At 48.2% G+C, this 18,572-nt stretch overlaps 1 protein-coding gene across 1 annotated transcript in view; it reads left to right on the forward strand.

Annotated features, from left to right (window-relative positions):
* Positions 1–18,572, forward strand: part of LOC144610950 (protein ERGIC-53-like) — a 73,388-nt gene that overhangs the window by 32,931 nt on the left and 21,885 nt on the right. Inside the window, exon 10 of the mRNA XM_078429977.1 lies at positions 293–366. Coding sequence (XP_078286103.1) covers positions 293–366 — 74 coding nt within the window. The remainder of the gene's footprint in view (positions 1–292; positions 367–18,572) is intronic.

Below are 18,572 nucleotides of genomic sequence, written 5' to 3' on the forward strand. Positions count from 1 at the left end.
TCTCTTCCTTTCTTTGTTGTCCCGCGGTCGGGGGCCTCGAGCCTTCCGTTGACAGGACCATCTTGACTCCCGTAGCCGGCGGTCTGGCCATCCGTGTCGGGGCGATCAAGCTCCTGCGTCAGGGGTGGTGGAATCTCAGCTCCCCCGGACCGAGCGATCTACCGACAAAAGGTCAGGGCTGGTCAAACCTTCCGCGATTTGGAGCTTCCCGACGCCGATCTCTACCCCGAGACTGCGAGCTCCTCGATGTTGAAATCCGCCTATTTACCGAAAGTTGTCTTTGTTTTTATAGGATGCTGACTCTGAAAGATTGGCGATCGTGCTTACTGGGCAGAGGAAGACGTTTGAACAAATGCAAGACATTGGGTAACTATATAATAATAATAATAATAATAATAATGCATTTTATTTATATAGCGCTTTTCATACACTCAAAGACGCTTTACAGAGATTTAGAGAACATAGGGAAATGAATAAATAGATAAATAAGTAAATATGTAAACGAACAGAGAAAGGAGACAGAAGGTGAGGTGACCTTCAGTGGTTGAAGGCAGTACTGGACAGGTGAGACTTCAGCGATGTTTTGAATGTGGTGAGTGTGGGGGAGTCTCTAACGGTTTGGGGTAGTGAGTTCCATAGGGTGGGAGCAGCGATGGAGAAAGCCCTGTCCCCCCAGGATCTGAGTTTGGTCCGGATGTGGGGGGATAGGAGATTGGCAGCGGCAGAGCGGAGGGTGCAGGTGGGAGTGTGCCTGTGGAGGAGGTCGGTCAGGTAGGATGGGGCCAGGTTATGGAGGGCTTTGTCGGTTATGAGGAGGATTTTGTACTGGATTCTCTGGGGGATGGGGAGCCAGTGGAGTTTGTAAAGGACGGGGGTGATATGGTCACGGATCGGGGAGTGGGTGAGTAGACGGGCAGCGGCTACTTCTTTTATCTCTTCTCTTGCCTCGGGTGGGTTGGGTAGACTGGTCAATACCTTCGGTAGAGCTGACATTCGGGAACGTGAGTCAAGGTATTCCAGACTCCCAAGGAGCAAGGTTCATAAAAATACCCGGAGAGTACGATCTTTGGCGAAAATTCCGCTGATCCTGGGAACAAAACGGGTGAGTAAAGAAATAAACCCAAAGACTACAGTTATACATTATGTTTATGACTTTTTTTACATTTATTAGATTATTTTTTTCACTGTAACAGCACAGTGTAAATAAGATGTTAGCACATTATCATATGAAACAAATAACTGCATTAAACAGACACACAAAGCTGGTGTAACTCAGCGGGTCAGGCAGCATCTCTGGAGGAAAGGAATGGGCGACATCTATATCTCTCGTTTCCCTATCCCCTGACTCTCAGTCTGAAGAAGGGTCTCGACCCGAAACATCACCTATTCCTTTATCTCCAGAGATGCTGCCTGACCCGCTGAGTTACTCCAGCATTTTGTGTCTATCGTCAGTTCCACAGATCACTTGGTCACCTTTGGGCTTCTGTGCCTGCACCTTAATATATAGGGAGAAGCTTGAGGTTACATTCCAGTGCACCTGATTGCCTGCACCACATTGGAGCCCAGTGGTGTGGGACTAATGTGCTGAGCTCTGGGACTGGATGCACTTCACATCTGGCCCCTCGGGTTTACATCAGCCAACATTGCCTTAAGTACAGAAAACTCATTCATTTGCATTGAATAGCTGGCCCCAAGTGATAAGATGAGAGGAGTGGTTTGTTTATTTTAGCTTCCAGCATCTAATTGTTTTGAAATAATTATTCGTAGTTTATGATATTTTTAAATAACTTTCTTATTTTCGTTAAAGTTCTATTTGAACTGTTTGCCAATGTCTCTGACTCTCGGTTTAAAAAGGATTATAAACGCCTTTGGTGGTCTTAAGTTGTCAACAAGCCATCAGGGCTGTGTGGGAAGGAACTTCAGATGCTGGTTTAAACCAGACATAGACACAAAATGCTGGAGTAACTCAGCGGGACAGGCAGCATCACTGGAGAGAAGGAATGGGTGATGTTTTGGGTCGAGACCCTTCTTCAGACTGAGAGTCAGGGGAAAGGGAAACGAGAGATGGAGACGTTGATGTAGAACAAATAAATGACAAACATGCTGTGGGCTAGGTGAAAACGAGTTACAGACAATGAGACTGGACTAGGCGGCACGGTAGCGCAGCGGTAGAGTTGCTGCTTTACAGCGAATGCAGCGCCGGAGACTCAGGTTCGATCCTGACTACGGGTGCTGCACTGTAAGGAGTTTGTACGTTCTCCCCGTGACCTGCGTGGGTTTTCTCCGAGATCTTCGGTTTCCTCCCACACTCCAAAGACGTACAGGTATGTAGGTTAATTGGCTGCGTAAATGTAAAAATTGTCCCTAGTGGGTGTAGGATAGTGTTAATGTATGGGGATCGCTGGACGGCACGGACTTGGTGGGCCGAAAAGGCCTGTTTCCGGCTGTATATATATGATATGATATGATATGATATGATATGATGATATGATGACAAGACGGCTTTGAATCCGGAACAAGAACTTGGATGGAGGAGGGATGGAGAGATGGGGGGGGAATGCAAAGGTTACTTGAAGTTAGAGAAAACAATATTTATACCGCTGGCGTGTAAAGGGCCCGAGCGACCATCAGGGCTGTCAGGCGAGAGGGCTCTGGGATTGCCCCAGGGCAGAGCAGCCCAGCTGTGGAAGCCACAGCACTACGTATGTCCACAGAAAGGCAATAGGACAGACTGAGGTTGAGTTGATCCAATGCGAGGGTGGATTTAATACTGTCGAGTTTAGATTAGTTTCATTTATTATTGTCACGTGTACCGAGGTAGGGTCTCAATCCGAAAAGTTGCCTCTTCCTTTTCTCCAGAGATCGTCTTTCGTATGTCAGCTACAACAATCAAAAGCGGCAATTGGTGCTTCAGGGTACCATAGTTGACACTTTGCTGCAGATTTTGCCAGTTCTGCAGAACCACCCAGGGTGGAAGACAAGGACATAAAGCAGCTCCCAGCCCTTCTCCAGAGATGTTGTTTGACCTGCTGAGTTACTCCAGCTTTACATAGAAAATAGAAAATAGGTGCAGGAGTAGGCCATTCGGCCCTTCGAGCCTGCACCGCCATTCAATATGATCATGGCTGATCATCCAACTCAGTATCCTGTACCTGCCTTCTCTCCATACCCCCTGATCCCTTTAGCCACAAGGGCCACATCTAACTCCCTCTTAAATATAGCCAATGAACTGGCCTCAACTACCTTCTGTGGCAGAGAATTCCACAGATTCACCACTCTCTGTGTGAAAAAAAACGTTCTCATCTCGGTCCTAAAAGACTTCCCTCTTATCCTTAAACTGTGACCCCTTGTTCTGGACTTCCCCAACATCGGGAACAATCTTCCTGCATCTAGCTTTGTGTGTCTATCCACAGTGGAAATGCTATCCAGTTGTCGAAAGGCTTTAGAGTTTAGAGATGCAGTGCGGAAACAGTCCCTTCGGCCCACCGAGTCTGTGCCGACCCGCGATCACCCCATACACTATTTCGATCCTTCACACTAGGGACACTTTACAGAAGCCAATGAACCTACAAATTGATTGGATTTTTTAGTTTTAGTTTTAGAGATACAGCGCGGAAGCTGGCCCTTCGGCCCACCGAGTCCATGCTGACCAGCGATCCCCGAATGTGAGACATACATTGCGACATACGCTAGTACAAACAAGAGGGGCCGATTGGCCTCAGAATACTCCTGTTTCAATAGACAATAGGTGCAGGAGGAGGCCATTCGGCCCTTCAAACCAGCACCGCCATTCAATGTGATCATGGCTGATCATTCTCAGTCAGTACCCCGTTCCTGCCTTCTCCCCATACCCCCTGACTCCGCTATCCTTAATTAATCCACGAATTAAAAAAAAAAAAGATTCTGAAAAAACAATCACCATATTGTTCTTTCAAGTGTTGATCTTGAACTTATGTCCTTAACTATAAATAGTTTTGCCAACTCATTCCAACCTCTCATTATTACAAGCATCCGTGTTCAAATTACAGTGCCCCTGCTCTTTGTTGATCAACCCTCTCAACTGGGATGTTGCTTCAGTAAACCTTTACCGTATCAGATTTTTCATGCCATCATAAGAAGTTTGTGTAAAATGCATGGAGACTCATTATGAACGTCCATCATAAGAAACTGTGCCTTAATTCTGCGATGGTGGGGCTGGATTTCTCTTGGACCTTGTGCTACAGATCAAGGTGATCTTCAAAAAGGAAAGCAGTCTTCAACTCTCCTGTCCATCTCCCCCCCCCCCCTCCCCCCCCTCCCCCCCCCCCTCCCCCCCTCCACCAACCCTAAATGTCACCTATCCATTTTTTCCAAAGATGCTGCCTGACCTGCTGAGTTAGTTTAGTTTAGAGATACAGTGCGGAAACAGGCCCTTCGGCCCACCGAGTCCGCACCGACCAGCGATCCCCGCGCACTAACACTATCCCACACACACTGGGGACAATTTTACATTTATACCAAGTCGATTAACCTAAAAACCTGCACGTCTTTGGAGGGTGGGAGGAAACTGAAGATCTTGCAGAAAACCCACGCAGTCACGGGGAGAACGTACAAACTCCGTACAGACAGCACCCCCGGTCAGGATCAATAGACAATAGACAATAGGTGCAGGAGTAGGCCATTCGGCCCTTCGAGCCAGCACCGCCATTCAATGTGATCATGGCTGATCATTCTCAATCAGTACCCCGTTCCTGCCTTCTCCCCATACCCCCTGACTCCGCTATCCTTAAGAGCTCTATCTAGCTCTCTCTTGAATGTATTCAGAGAATTGGCCTCCACTGCCCTCTAAGGCAGATCGAACCCGGGTCTCTGGCGCTGTAAGGCAGCAACTCTACCGCTGCGCCACCGTGCCGCCCTGTTACTCTGGCACTTTGTGTATTAGCCAAAACAAGTAGCCTTCCAAAATCATATGGTGACGTAGTTTGTGTAAAATGCATGGAGACTCATTGGCAATAACTTTCACCAGATGGCTTTTGTTTATGATGAATGCTCAATGTAACACCTAAGTTTATGAAGGTACTTCCCCACTGTTTGATCATATTTCCATAACCATCTGCAGTTATAGAATTAACCCTCCTTATCTGCAGGCAATTAACTCCAGGTTTTATAATACGTGATAATTATCCGATAATAGGTTGGACAAAATTACCCCAGGGCTCCATTCAACAGGAAATCTGCCAGCCCTTCCGTATGGTTCGATCTGTCTTCAGTGTTATTAGAATGAAATAATGGACAATAGACAATAGGTGCAGGAGGAGGCCATTCGGCCCTTCGAGCCAGCACCGCCATTCAATGTGATCATGGCTGATCATTCTCAATCAGTACCCCGTTCCTGCCTTCTCCCCATACCCCCTGACTCCGCTATCCTTAAGAGCTCTATCCAGCTCTCTCTTGAATGCATTCAGAGAATTGGCCTCCACTGCCTTCTGAGGCAGAGAATTCCACAGATTCACAACTCTCTGACTGAAAAAGTTTTTCCTCGTCTCAGTTCTAAATGGCCTACCCCTTATTCTTAAACTGTGGCCCCTTGTTCTGGACTCCCCCAACATTGGGAACATGTTTCCTGCCTCTAACGTGTCCAACCCCTTAATAATCTTATACGTTTCGATAAGATCTGCTCTCATCCTTCTAAATTCCAGTGTATACAAGCCTAGTCGCTTTGAAGGAGTCACTTGATATTCTCAAACAAAAGCTCACCACGGGAACAGTTCAGTTTAGTTTTGTTTTAGAGATACATGGCGGAAACAGATCCTTCGGCCCACCGTCTGCACATTAGCGCTATCCCACACGCACTGCGGACAGTTTACACTTACGCCAAGCCAATTAACCTACAAACCTGCACGTCTTTGTAGTGTGGGAGGAAACCGAAGATCTCGGAGAAAACCCACGCAGGTCACGGGGAGAACGTACAAACTCCGTACAGACGGCGCCCGTAGTCGGGATCGAACCCGGGTCTCCGGCGCTGTGAAGCAGCAACTCTACCCGCTGCCCACGTTGCCTGTAAGGAAAGATGCAATGTTTTACTGGAGTCCCATTCGTATTAACGTTAACGTAAACGCACGACATGTTAGTTGTCATCTTAACTGGGGAAAGAGGGATTAGGAGATTCAGTCACTTAGAAACATAGAAACATAGAAAATGGGTGCAGGAGTAGGCCATTCGGCCCTTCGAGCCTGCACCGCCATTCAATATGATCATGGCTGATCATTCAGCTCAGTAGCCTGTACCTGCCTTCTCTCCATACCCCCTGATCCCTTTAGCAAAAAGGGCCACATCTAACTCCCTCTTAAATATAGCCAATGAACTGGCCTCAACTACCTTCTGTGGCAGAGAATTCCACAGACTCACCACTCCCTGTGTGAAGAAATGTTTTCTCATCTCGGTCCTAAAAGACTTCCCTCTTATCCTTAAGCTGTGACCCCTGGTTCTGGACTCCCCCAACATCGGGAACAATCTTCCCGCATCTAGCCTCTCCAATCCCTTAAGAATTTTATATGTTTCTATAAGATCCCCCCTCAGTCTTCTAAATTCCAGCGAGTACAAGCCCAGTCTATCCAGTCTTTCCTCATATGTAATCCTGCCATCCCAGGGTTCAATCTGGTGAACCTTCTCTGTACTCCCTCTAAGGCAAGAACGTCTTTCCTCAGGTTAGGAGACCAAAACTGCACACAATACTCCAGGTGCGGTCTCACCAAGGCCCTGTACAACTGCAGCAGAACCTCCCTGCTCCTAAACTCAAATCCTCTTGCTATGAATGCCAACATACCATTCGCTTTCTTCACTGCGTGCTGCACCTGCATGCTTGCTTTCAATGTCTGGTGCACCATGACACCCAGGTCACGTTGCACCTCCCCTTCTCCCAATTGGTCACCATTCAGGTAATACTCTGCTTTCCTGTTCTTGCCGCCAAAGTGGATAACCTCACATTTATCCACATTATATTGCATCTGCCATGCATTTGCCCACTCGCCTAATCTATCCAAGTCACTCTGCAGCCTCCTAGCATCCTCCTCACAGCTAACACTGCCCCCCAGCTTCGTGTCATCCGCAAACTTAGAGATGTTGCATTCAATTCCCTCGTCCAAATCATTAATATACACTGTAAATAACTGGGGTTCTCCTTGAAGGGTGGCTTCTCGCTAGAAATGTCACAGCTGTCACCTTGCCCTTGGTGTTATTTGACTCTCTCTGCACCGGTTGCATTTCCTCTCGTTGTATTTCTAGCTCCTGCCTTTATTGATGTTTCACCCAGCATGGATGTAATTTCAGAGAAAGTCGTAGTCGCCCAGGGGCACGGACTTAATGAATCTCGATTACTTTTTTAATTTGCGTGGGTGAAAATATAATGAGCGTTTGTCGGCACTGGGCCTGTACTCGCTGGAGTTTTGAACGATGAGGGGGGACCTCATTGAAACGTACAGTAATAGTAAAAAGCCACAGAAGGCTGTGGAGGCCGAGTCAATGGATATTTCTCAAGGCAGAGATAGATAAATTCTTGATTAGTACGGGTGTCAGGGGTTATGGGGAGGAGGCAAGAGAATAGATTTCGATTTTTTTTTAGATTTAGAGATACAGCGCGGAAACAGGCCCTTCGGCCCACCGAGTCCGCGCCGCCCAGCGATCCCCGCACATTAACACTATCCTACACACACTGGGGACAATTTTTACATTTACCCAGTCAATTAACCTACATACCTGTACGTCTTTGGAGTGTGGGAGGAAACCGAAGATCTCGGAGAAAACCCACGCAGGTCACGGGGAGAACGTACAAACTCCGAACAGACGGCGCCCGTAGTCAGGATCGAACCTGAGTCTCCGGCGCTGCATTTGCTGTAAGGCAACAACTCTACCGCTGCGCCACCGTGGTGCGTAGACAATAGACAATAGGTGCAGGAGGAGGCCATTCGGCCCTTCGAGCCAGCACCGCCATTCAATGTGATCATGGCTGATCATTCTCAATCAGTACCCCATTCCTGCCTTCTCCCCATACCCCCTCTCTCTCTCCTAACCCCATTCTCCTGCCTTCTCCCCATAACCTCTGACACCCGTACTAATCAAGAATCTAAATAGCTCCGCCTTAAAAATATCCACTGACTTGGCCTCCACAGCCGACTGTGGCAAAGAATTCCACAGATTCACCGCCTTCTGACTAAATAAATTTCCCCTCATCTCCTTCCTAAAAGAATGTCCTTTAATTCTGAGGCTATGACCTCTGATCCTAGACTCTCCCACTAGTGGAAACATCCTCTCCACATCCACTCTATCCAGGCCTTTCACTATTCTGCACGTTTCAATAAGATTCCTCCCTCATTCTTCTAAACTCCAGCGAGTACAGGCCCAGTTCCGTCAAACGCTCATCATAGGTTAACCCACTTATTCCTGGGATCATTCTAGTAAACCTCTTCTGGACCCTCTCCAGAGCCAGCACACCCTTCCTCAGATAGGGGGCCCAAAATTGCTCACAATATTCCAAATGGGGCCTGACCAGCGCCTTATAGAGCCTCAGCATTACATCCCTGTTTTTGTATACAAGCCCTCTTAGTTTAGTTTAAAGATTTATGCGCGGAAACAGACCCTTTCGGCCCACCGGGTCCGCGCCAACCAGAGATCCCCGCATACTAACACTATCCTACACCCGCTAGGGACAATTTTTACATTTACCAAGCCAATTAACCTACAAACCTGTACGTCTTTGGAGTGTGGGAGGAAACCGAAGATCTCGGAGAAAACCCGCGCAGGTCACGAGGAGAACGTACAAACTCCGTACAGACGGCGCCCGTAGTCGGGATCTTGAAATCTTGAAATAAATGCAAGCATTTATTCTTGTTCTTGCGTCTGTTGTCCCTTCACTCTCCTCTCCGGTCTTCGAGGACGAGCAGGAGCTGGGCTAAGCGACTTCCTGCTTCAGGGTCCGCAACACGGTAGAACCAGAGCTGGAGTCTTTGATGTCTCTTGGTCCATCCTTGACCGGACCTTGCTGGCTTTACCTTGCACTAAACGATCATCTACAATCGAGTAAATGGCTCCATTGTGATCATGCATTGTCTTTCCGCTGACCGGTTAGCACGCAACAAACAGCTTTTCACTGTACCTCGGTACACGTGACAATAAACTAAACTGAACGGGTGTCGGGGGGTAGACCTTCCCGCCGAAGGTCCTCTTCCCTCGTTAGTAAGCCAGAGTAATTTTTAATTAAAGGTAGACACAAAAAGCTGGAGTAACTCGGTGCTTGCAGTCACCATTATTGAGACGAACGTTATGAAATCCGATGAAGGTAGACACATAAAGCTGGAGTAACTCAGCGGGTCATGCAGCATCTCTGGAGAAAACGAAGAGGTGACGTTGGGGTCGAGATCCGTCTTCAGTCTGAGAGAGAGAGGGGAGAGGTAACCTAGAGGCATGAAACCTATTATTTATTTAATTACTTGCAGTTAAACTTCTCACTTATCGTCGTGAGATTTGAACTTGTGTCTCTGGATCATTGGTCAAGGCTCCAGCTACTTACACTGTGTCTGTGGCTCTGTCCGTGTGGCTCTGTCCGTGGCTCTCTCTGTCTCTGTCTCTGTGTCTGTCTCTGTGTCTGTCTCTCTCTCTCTCTCTCTCTCTCTCTCTCTCTCTCTCTCTCTCTCTCTCTCTCTCTCTCTCTCTCTCTCTCTCTCTCTCTGTCTGTCTCTCACTGTCTGTCTCTCACACTCCCTCTGTCTGTCTCTGTTTGTCCCTCTCTGAATCTCTGCCCATCTCTCTCTGCCTCGCTGCCCCCTCACCTGCTGTTTCTAAGAACCTCTCACACATCAACTCATGAAACGCATCAGAGAGCAGCAGGGAAGGAGGCCAAGAGTGGGTGGGGGCGTGGGTGCCTTGGCTATTAACCTTGGACACAGAAAGGCGAACATTAGTTTGGCCCTTGAAGCCACTGTGCTTCAGGGAACGCTGTTCCAGCCTAGACCAGGAGATGAGTGGGACGAAGTGGGATGAGCCACAGTGCTTGGACATTGGATTTGACGTAGTCAGCTGGAGGTTGCCTAGACGGTCGGCAAGAATTTGCACCAGGGATTCCAGAGCAGGAGGAACATCCTGAAGAATTAGCTCAAGTCAAAGTATCTTGTTCATTGATTCAACCTTGAGGGACTTTTTCACCCAGAGAGTTGTGGGAATTTGTGGAATTCTCTGCCACAGAAGGCAGTGGAGGCCAATTCACTGGATGAATTTAAAAGAGAGTCAGATAGAGCTCTAGGGGCTAGTGGAATCAAGGGATATGGGGAGAAGGCAGGCACGGGTTACTGATTGTGGATGATCAGCCATGATCACAATGAATGGCGGTGCTGGCTTGAAGGGCCGAATGGCCTCCTCTTGCACCTATTTTCTATATTTCTATGTTTCTAATAGATTCCGGTGGATTGCAAGAGCCTCTTACCCAGAGTCGGTGAATCGAGGACCAGAGGACATAGGTGTAAGGTGAAGGGGGAAAGATTTAATAGGAATCCTAGGGGGAAATTTTTCACACAAAGGGTGGTGGGTGTATGGAACAAGCTGCCAGAGGAGGTAGTTGAGGCTGGGACTATCCCAACATTTAAGAAGCAGTTAGACAGGTACATGGATTGGACAGGTTTGGAGGGATATGGACCAAGCGCAGACATGTGGGACTAGTGTAGCTGGGACATGTTAGCCGGTGTGGGCAAGTTGGGCCAAAGGGCCTGTTTCCACATTGCGTCACTCTCTGACTCTATGACCCTAAAAGGAATAGGTGACGTTTCGGGTCGGAACCAAGAAGGGCTATGATCCAAACACAGGCAGGAGGGACTAGAACAGATGGGGCATCTTGGTCAGCATCGATGAGTTGGGCCGAAGGGCCTGTTTCTGTGCTGTACGACTCTATGGACTCCATGATCCAGAACGGATGCAAGTCGTCCTCAATCTTGAGAGACTGCTCAGGAGAAAAGAATAAGTAGAACTTAGTGTGCAGTAAAGTAATCGCTGAGAGCTCATGAAAGAGAGTGTAAGATTTGCAAGGTATTTAGCCGAAGGATTAGATTATAAATAAATGAAGTTCACTTCAGTTTAGGTGGGTTCAGTCTGATTGCTGTGGAGATCTCTGCAAACAGTGGAACTTACCCAAGTACACATTATCGTCTGGATCATGCTTAAAGCAGTGTCTTGAAACGCCATCGAGTTTCACAAGGGTGTGATCGGGGGGTAGAAACAATTGAACTGCAGATGCTGGTTTACCGCAGAAAGTCACAAAGTGCTGGGATAACTCAGCGGGTCGGGCAGCGTCCCTGGAGAACTTGCTTTTGTCCTGCTCCACCTCCGTCCCAGCTCTCTTTCCTCCCCCCTCCCACACTGCAACCAGTCTGCAGAAGGGTCCCTATCCGATCCGTACCCCTCAGATTCCTATTAAGCCTTTTCCCCTTCACCTTGAACCAATGCCCTCTGGTCCTCGATTCCCCTACTCTGGGCAAGAGATTCTATGCATCTACCCGAACTATTCCTCTCATGATTTTATACACCTGTATTAAGATTACCCCTCATCCTCCTGCACTCCAGAGATGCTGCCTGACCTGCTGAGTTACTCCAGCATTTTGCATCCATCGAAGACCAATGGACGTAGGAAAAGGGGGTGGAGGAGGGTTCTTCTTCCTAGACCTGAGACATGGATGAAAGTTATCCACAAAGATACATGAGGAATGGCACAACTTTGTTACTGTTCGCAGATTCTGGGTTAATTATCAATGGGAAAATTATTCATGGTATTTAATCAAATTCAAAAGAACACCTATCCGCGTTTTTCAAAGATGCTGCCTGACCTGCTGAGTTGTGTGGCTTAGGCAGCTTGCAGCCTGGAGGTATGAACATTGACCTCTCCAACTTTAGATAGATCCTCTGTCCCTCTCTTCCCCGCCCTCCCGCTTCCCAGTCCTCCCACTGTCTTCCTGTCTCCGCCTATTTCCTTTCTTTGTCCCGTCCCTCCCTGACATCAGTCTGAAGAAGCGTCTCGACCCGAAACGTCACCCATTCCTTCTCTCCAGAGATGCTGCCTGACCCCCTGAGTTACCTCAGCGTTTTGTGATACCTTCGATTTGTACCAGCATCTGCAGTTATTTTCCTACGCACCTTGCTGAGTTGCTCCGGCACTTTGTGTCTTTTGTTAGTGCTGGGGAGGTCAAGTCCACCTTATTACCTGCCAGGTAATGGGCACAAGTCACGCTTGGATCCATGCCAACTTTAGCAATGCACCAAACGAATGTAGAGATTGAGGAAATGAATATTCCTGGGTTGCCTCTTACTGCCGACGGTTTCTCATAGTTGTTTGTGCTGGGATAGAGAGAATCCTTTGCGTGCGGTCCTGGTACATGTTACCATACATTGCCGTCACGCCATACAGAAGAAAAATAGACCAAGTACAGAATGGAGTATGTGCGTTCTAAAGGTCATGTTTCCATGTAACGTCAGTTGTTTGATTAGTGGAAGGAATGAGTTCCAGCGAAAGAGAGATATTGTAAAGGAAGGGCCAAGTGCCTAAGAGGTATTTTGGAACAGAATGTTCAAGTGTTTAACTTCAATGTGGTTAAAAATAGATTGGTAAATCGCTGCATAAAGCCCGTGGATAATCGTGTTCTCGGGGTGGGAGGAGGTTGATGAGAATGTAGGGAGAATAAATAATGGGACAAATGCCAGAGATATGAACAAAGTCTTCAATGAATATTTCTCGTAGGCGTTTATCAGACAGAAAGGTGTGGAGGTTGGAGAGTGAAGTCAAGGGGAAATATTTGCATTTACCAAGCCAATTAACCTACATACCTGTACGTCTTTGGAGTGTGTGAGGAAACCGAACGTCTCGGAGAAAACCCTGGGGGAGAACGTACAAACTCCAAACAGACAGCACCCGTAGTCGGGATCGAACCCGGGTCTCCGGCGCTGCATTCGCTGTGAGGCAGCAACTCTACCGCTGCTCCACCGTGCCGCACAAATTTTGCTTCAGTGGTTCTTTATGGTCATATGTACAGTGAAAGTCCATTTCGGCATGGAATTCAGTAAAAAACAATACAATACAATATCTTTATTGTCATTGTACAAGTACAACGAGATTAAGAATGCCCCTTCCATATCGACGCTATAAAATAAATAAATAAACCACGGTGAAAACAAAAACAACAAAGGGGGGGGGGGGGGGAAAGGAAACAAGGTAAAGTGCAAAATAGGTCCATGCAGGCAGGGTCAATAGACAATAGACAATAGACAATAGACAATAGGTGCAGGAGGAGGCCATTCAGCCCTTCGAGCCAGCACCGCCATTCAATGCGATCATGGCTGATCACTCTCAATCAGTACCCCGTTCCTGCCTTCTCCCCATACCCCCTCACTCCGCTATCCTTAAGAGCTCTATCCAGCTCTCTCTTGAAAGCATCCAACGAACTGGCCTCCACTGCCTTCTGAGGCAGAGAATTCCACACCTTCACCACTCTCTGACTGAAAAAGTTCTTCCTCATCTCCGTTCTAAATGGCCTACCCCTTATTCTTAAACTGTGGCCCCTTGTTCTGGACTCCCCCAACATTGGGAACATGTTTCCTGCCTCTAATGTGTCCAATCCCCTAATTATCTTATATGTTTCAATAAGATCCCCCCTCATCCTTCTAAATTCCAGTGTATACAAGCCCAATCGCTCCAGCCTTTCAACATACGACAGTCCCGCCATTCCGGGAATTAACCTAGTGAACCTACGCTGCACGCCCATCATCAGTTGGGCCAGATGACCCTGGTGCAGAGACAGATCATGGCGGGCTAAAGGTGCAGTCATACTTACTGTAGGTACAAGCGTGTGAGAATAGTAGACTGCACTGAGGCGGTACACAAGACACGCCACATGTTCGGCGCCATCTTGTACCCTTCAAGTACTAAGTTGTTGAAAATGTAGAGTCTCTACTTGGCCTGCGGTGCCCGTAGTCTAGGTGGTGGCACTGGGTCGGAGTTGCAGGGGCCACTACGTAAAACATTGGTTTGACCCCCACACCTACACGGACTCTTGGGTGAAGTTCTGGTCGCCACGCGACAGGAAGGTTGTGATAGCAACAGAGAGAGTGCAGAAAAGATACACCAGGCTGGGGCTTGGAATGGAGGGTTGTGGTTATCGGGAGAGACGGGGCGTATTATCACTGGATGCTGAGGTGAGGTCTTGTAGAGATTTCTAAAATGACGAAGGGCATAGAAAGGATAGATGGATAGTCTTTTTCCCAAGACAGAGTACTTTGGGCGGGCACGGTGGCGCAGCGGTAGAGTTGCTGCCTGACAGCGAATGCAGCGCCGGAGACCCGGGTTCGATCCCGACTACGGGTGCTGTCTGTACGGAGTTTGTACGTTCTCCCCCAGGGTTTTCTCCGAGATCTTCGGTTTCCTCACACACTCCAAAGACGTACAGGTTTATAGGTTAATTGGCGTGGTGAATGTAAACAATTGTCCCTAGTGGATGTAGGATAGTGTTAATGTGCGGGGATCGCTGGTCGGCGCGGACCCGGTGGGCCGAAAGGGCCTGTTTCCGCGTTGTATCTCTAAACTAAAGTAGACAGAGTACTCTAAGGTTTATGGTGAGAGGGCAGAAATTGAAAGGAGTTCTGAGAGGTATATTTTTCACACAAGAGAGTGGTGGTTGTATGGATCGAGCTTCGGGAAGAGGCAGGTACAAATGCAACACTAATAAGGCGTTTGGACGGGTATGTGGATAGGAAAGGAGTAGACTGATAAAGGCCTAATGAAGACAACTGTGATTAGTGTAAACAGGTGCCGTATCGGCATGGATGAGGTAGGCCTAAATGAGGTAGGCCCTTTAGGCCCACCTCATCCATGCACAGCACAGTTCCGTGCTGTACAATTCTATGCAGGATTAGTGTAGATGGTTGGTTGATGGTTGGCGAGGACATGGTGGGCTGAAGGACCTATTTCTGTGCTGTATCTCTCATTGACTCTAACTAAACAAAATTATAAGATCCTCAATAAGACTTGGAGACACAAAAGGCTGGAGTAACTCTGGAGTGAAGGAAATGGCGACCGGTCTGAAGAAGGGTCTCGGCCCAAAACGTCACCCATTCCTTCTCTCCAGAGATGCTGCCTGTCCCGCTGAGTTACTCCAGCATTTTGTGCCTGTCTTCGCTGTAAACCAGCATCTGCAATTCCTGCCTGCACAGGGCTTGGAGACGGAGGGAACTGCAGATGCTGGAAACCTTGAGCTCAAATGAATGTACTGGAGGAGCCCAGCAGGTCAGGCAGCATCTGTGGAGGGACTGGATATGTGGTGTTTTGGGTCGGGACCTTTCTTCGGGTAGAACGGCACCTCAGGAGAGAGAAGCTAAGCTGACATTTCAGGTTGACGAACTTTCACTCGGGCAAGGAAAGTTTAGAAGTAATAATACCAGTTTTAAGTTACAGGGAGAAGAGTGACGGAAATGCAATGTGTAGTTTAGTTTCTTGCCACGTGTACCGAGCGAGGTACAGTGAAAAGCTTTTGTTGGGTGCAAATCAGTCAACGGAAAGACAATACATGATTACAATCGAGCCGTGTACAGTGTATAGATACATGATAAAGGGGATAACATGAATAACATTTAGCTTGTTGATATCATATATCATATCATATATCATATCATATCATATATATACAGCCGGAAACAGGCCTTTTTCGGCCCTCCAAGTCCGTGCCGCCCAGCGATCCCCGTACATTAACACTATCCTACACCCACTAGGGACAATTTTTACATTTACCCAGCCAATTAACCTACATACCTGTACGTCTTTGGAGTGTGGGAGGAAACCGAAGATCTCGGAGAAAACCCACGCAGGTCACGGGGAGAACGTACAAACTCCTTACAGTGCAGCACCCGCAGTCAGGATCGAACCTGAGTCTCCGGCGCTGCATTCGCTGTAAAGCAGCAACTCTACCGCTGCGCTACCGTGCCGCCCTTGATCAATGGATGGAAATCCTCAAAGCAATCATAAAGTCCAGATTTGACAATCAGCCACTGCCTTGAGGTGGGATGAGTCATTTGGGGAGATAGAAATAGATTAAAAACTGTCTTGGCTGGTTGAAAGAGTAGGATGATGAAGCAAACTAGGCAGTATGGCATTTTAGAGCTATGTAAATTGAGAATTATTTTCCATTTCATATTTTTAATTATGAGGAAGGAATGAATGATTTTCACAGCGTAAATGTCAGCACCTGATGAAAATAATGTACACTTTTTGGGTTGTTTCATGAATGCTGCTGTTATAAGCAGCAGCCAACATCAGATTGAGGCAATTATTCACAAAATGCTGGAGTAACTCAGCAGGTCAGGCAGCATCTCAGGAGAGAAGGAATGGGTGACGTTTCGGGTCGAGACCCTTCTTCAGACTGATGTCAGGGGGGCGGGACAAAGGAAGGATATGGGTGGAGACAGGAAGATAGAGGGAGATCTGGGAAGGAGGAGGGGAAGAGAGGGACAGAGGAACTATCTAAAGTTGGAGAAGTCGATGTTCATACCACTGAGATGCAAGCTGCCCAGGCAAAATATGAGGTGCTGTTCCTCCAATTTCCGGTGGGCCTCACTATGGCACTGGAGGAGGCCCATGACAGAAAGGACAGACTGGGAATGGGAGGGGGAGTTGAAGTGCTCGGCCACCGGGAGATCAGTTTGGCCAACGCGGACCGAGCGCAGGTGTTGAGCGAAGCGATCGCCGAGCCTGCGTTTGGTTTCGCCGATGTAAATAAGTTGACATCTAGAGCAGCGGATGCAATAGATGAGGTTGGAGGAGGTGCAGGTGAACCTCTGTCTCACCTGGAAAGACTGTTTGGGTCCTTGGATGGAGTTGAGGGGGGAGGTAAAGGGACAGGTGTTGCATCTCGTGCGGTTGCTGGGGAAAGTGCCCGGGGATGGGGTGGTTTGGGTAGGAAGGGACGAGTGGACCAGGGAGTTACGGAGGGAACGGTCTCTGCGGAACGCAGAGAGGGGAGGGGATGGGAAGGGAAGATATGGCCAGTGGTGGGGTCCCGTTGTAGGTGACGGAAATGTTGGTGGATGATTTGTTGGATCCGCTGGCTGGTGGGGTGGAAGGTGAGAACGAGGGGGATTCTGTCCTTGTTGCGAGTGGGGGGAGGGGGAGCAAGAGCGGAGCTGCGGGATGTAGAAGAGACCCTAGTGAGAGCCTCATCTATAATGGAAGAGGGGAAGTCCCGTTTCCTGAAGAATGAGGACATCTCTCACGCCCTAGTGTGAAACACCTCATCCCGGGCGCAGATGCGGCGTAGACGGAGGATTTAAGGCAGATTTAACCGGTAATCGTACTCGACTCCCATCCCTGAGTCATAAGTTATAGGTGCAGAATAACTAACCACGTAAAATTCATTGCTAGACGCAGTAAAAGCTTGAGCCATTATCCTTTGGTCTGAAGAAGGGTCTCGACCTGAAACTTCACCCATTCCTTCCCTCCAGAGATGCTGCCTGTCCCGCTGAGTTACTCCAGCTTTTCGTGTCTATCTTTGGTTTAAAACAGCATCTGCAGTTCCTTCCTGCACGTTCTTTGGCCACGATGGACGATGTGTCTCGTGTCTAAAGGCGGAGTGGTTTGGAGGTCAAGTCAAGTCAAGTCAATTTTATTTGTATAGCACATTTAAAAACAACCCACGTTGACCAAAGTGCTGTACATCTGATTAGGTTCCAATGGGGAAAAAAATGAAACATACAGTAGCACGTAAACAGTTCACGGCGCCTCCTCAATGAGCCTCAAACGCTAGGGAGTAGAAATAGGTTTTGAGCCTGGACTTAAAGGAGTCGATGGAGGGGGCAGTTCTGATGGGGAGAGGGATGCTGTTCCACAGTCTAGGAGCTGCAACCGCAAAAGCGCGGTCACCCCTGAGCTTAAGCCTAGACCGCGGGGAGAGGAAGGGAGCTGAGCGCATTCCTCAGGATTCAAGAGCCTGAAGGGGGCAGTTAGATGTTTATCGGTAATGAGTTGGTGCGAAGGAAATATGCAAACCCGTGCGTCTTTGGACTGTGGGAGGAAATCGGAGCACCTGGAGAAAACCCACGCGGTCACAGAAAGAACATTCAAACAGCACCCGAAGTCAGGATCGAACCCGGGTCTCGGGCTTTGTATAGCAGCAACTCTACCGCTGCGCCACCGCGCCGCATTTAAACTTAAGTTTATGATCATAAGAACTCACAAAGGTAAAAAATATCAAATGTGTTTTAAGTTGCAGAGAAAGGGAGGGATGGGGATTCTCCGTGTACAGAGGGCAAGTTTTGGAGATACAGTGTGGAAGCAGGCCCTTCGGCCCATTGAGTCCATGTTGACCATTGATCACTCATTCTACGTTATCCCATTTTCACATCCACTCCCTGCACAGTCGAGGCAATTTTACAGAGGGCCAATTAATCTACAAGCCCGCACATCTTTTGGATGTGGGAGGAAATTGTTGCACCCGGAGAAAGCTCACGCGGTCACGGGGAGAACGTGCAAACTCCACACACTGACAGCACCAGAGGTCAGGATCGTACGCAGGTCTCCG

Source organism: Rhinoraja longicauda, chromosome 38, assembly GCF_053455715.1.
Source record: "Rhinoraja longicauda isolate Sanriku21f chromosome 38, sRhiLon1.1, whole genome shotgun sequence".
Taxonomy (NCBI): domain Eukaryota; kingdom Metazoa; phylum Chordata; class Chondrichthyes; order Rajiformes; family Arhynchobatidae; genus Rhinoraja; species Rhinoraja longicauda.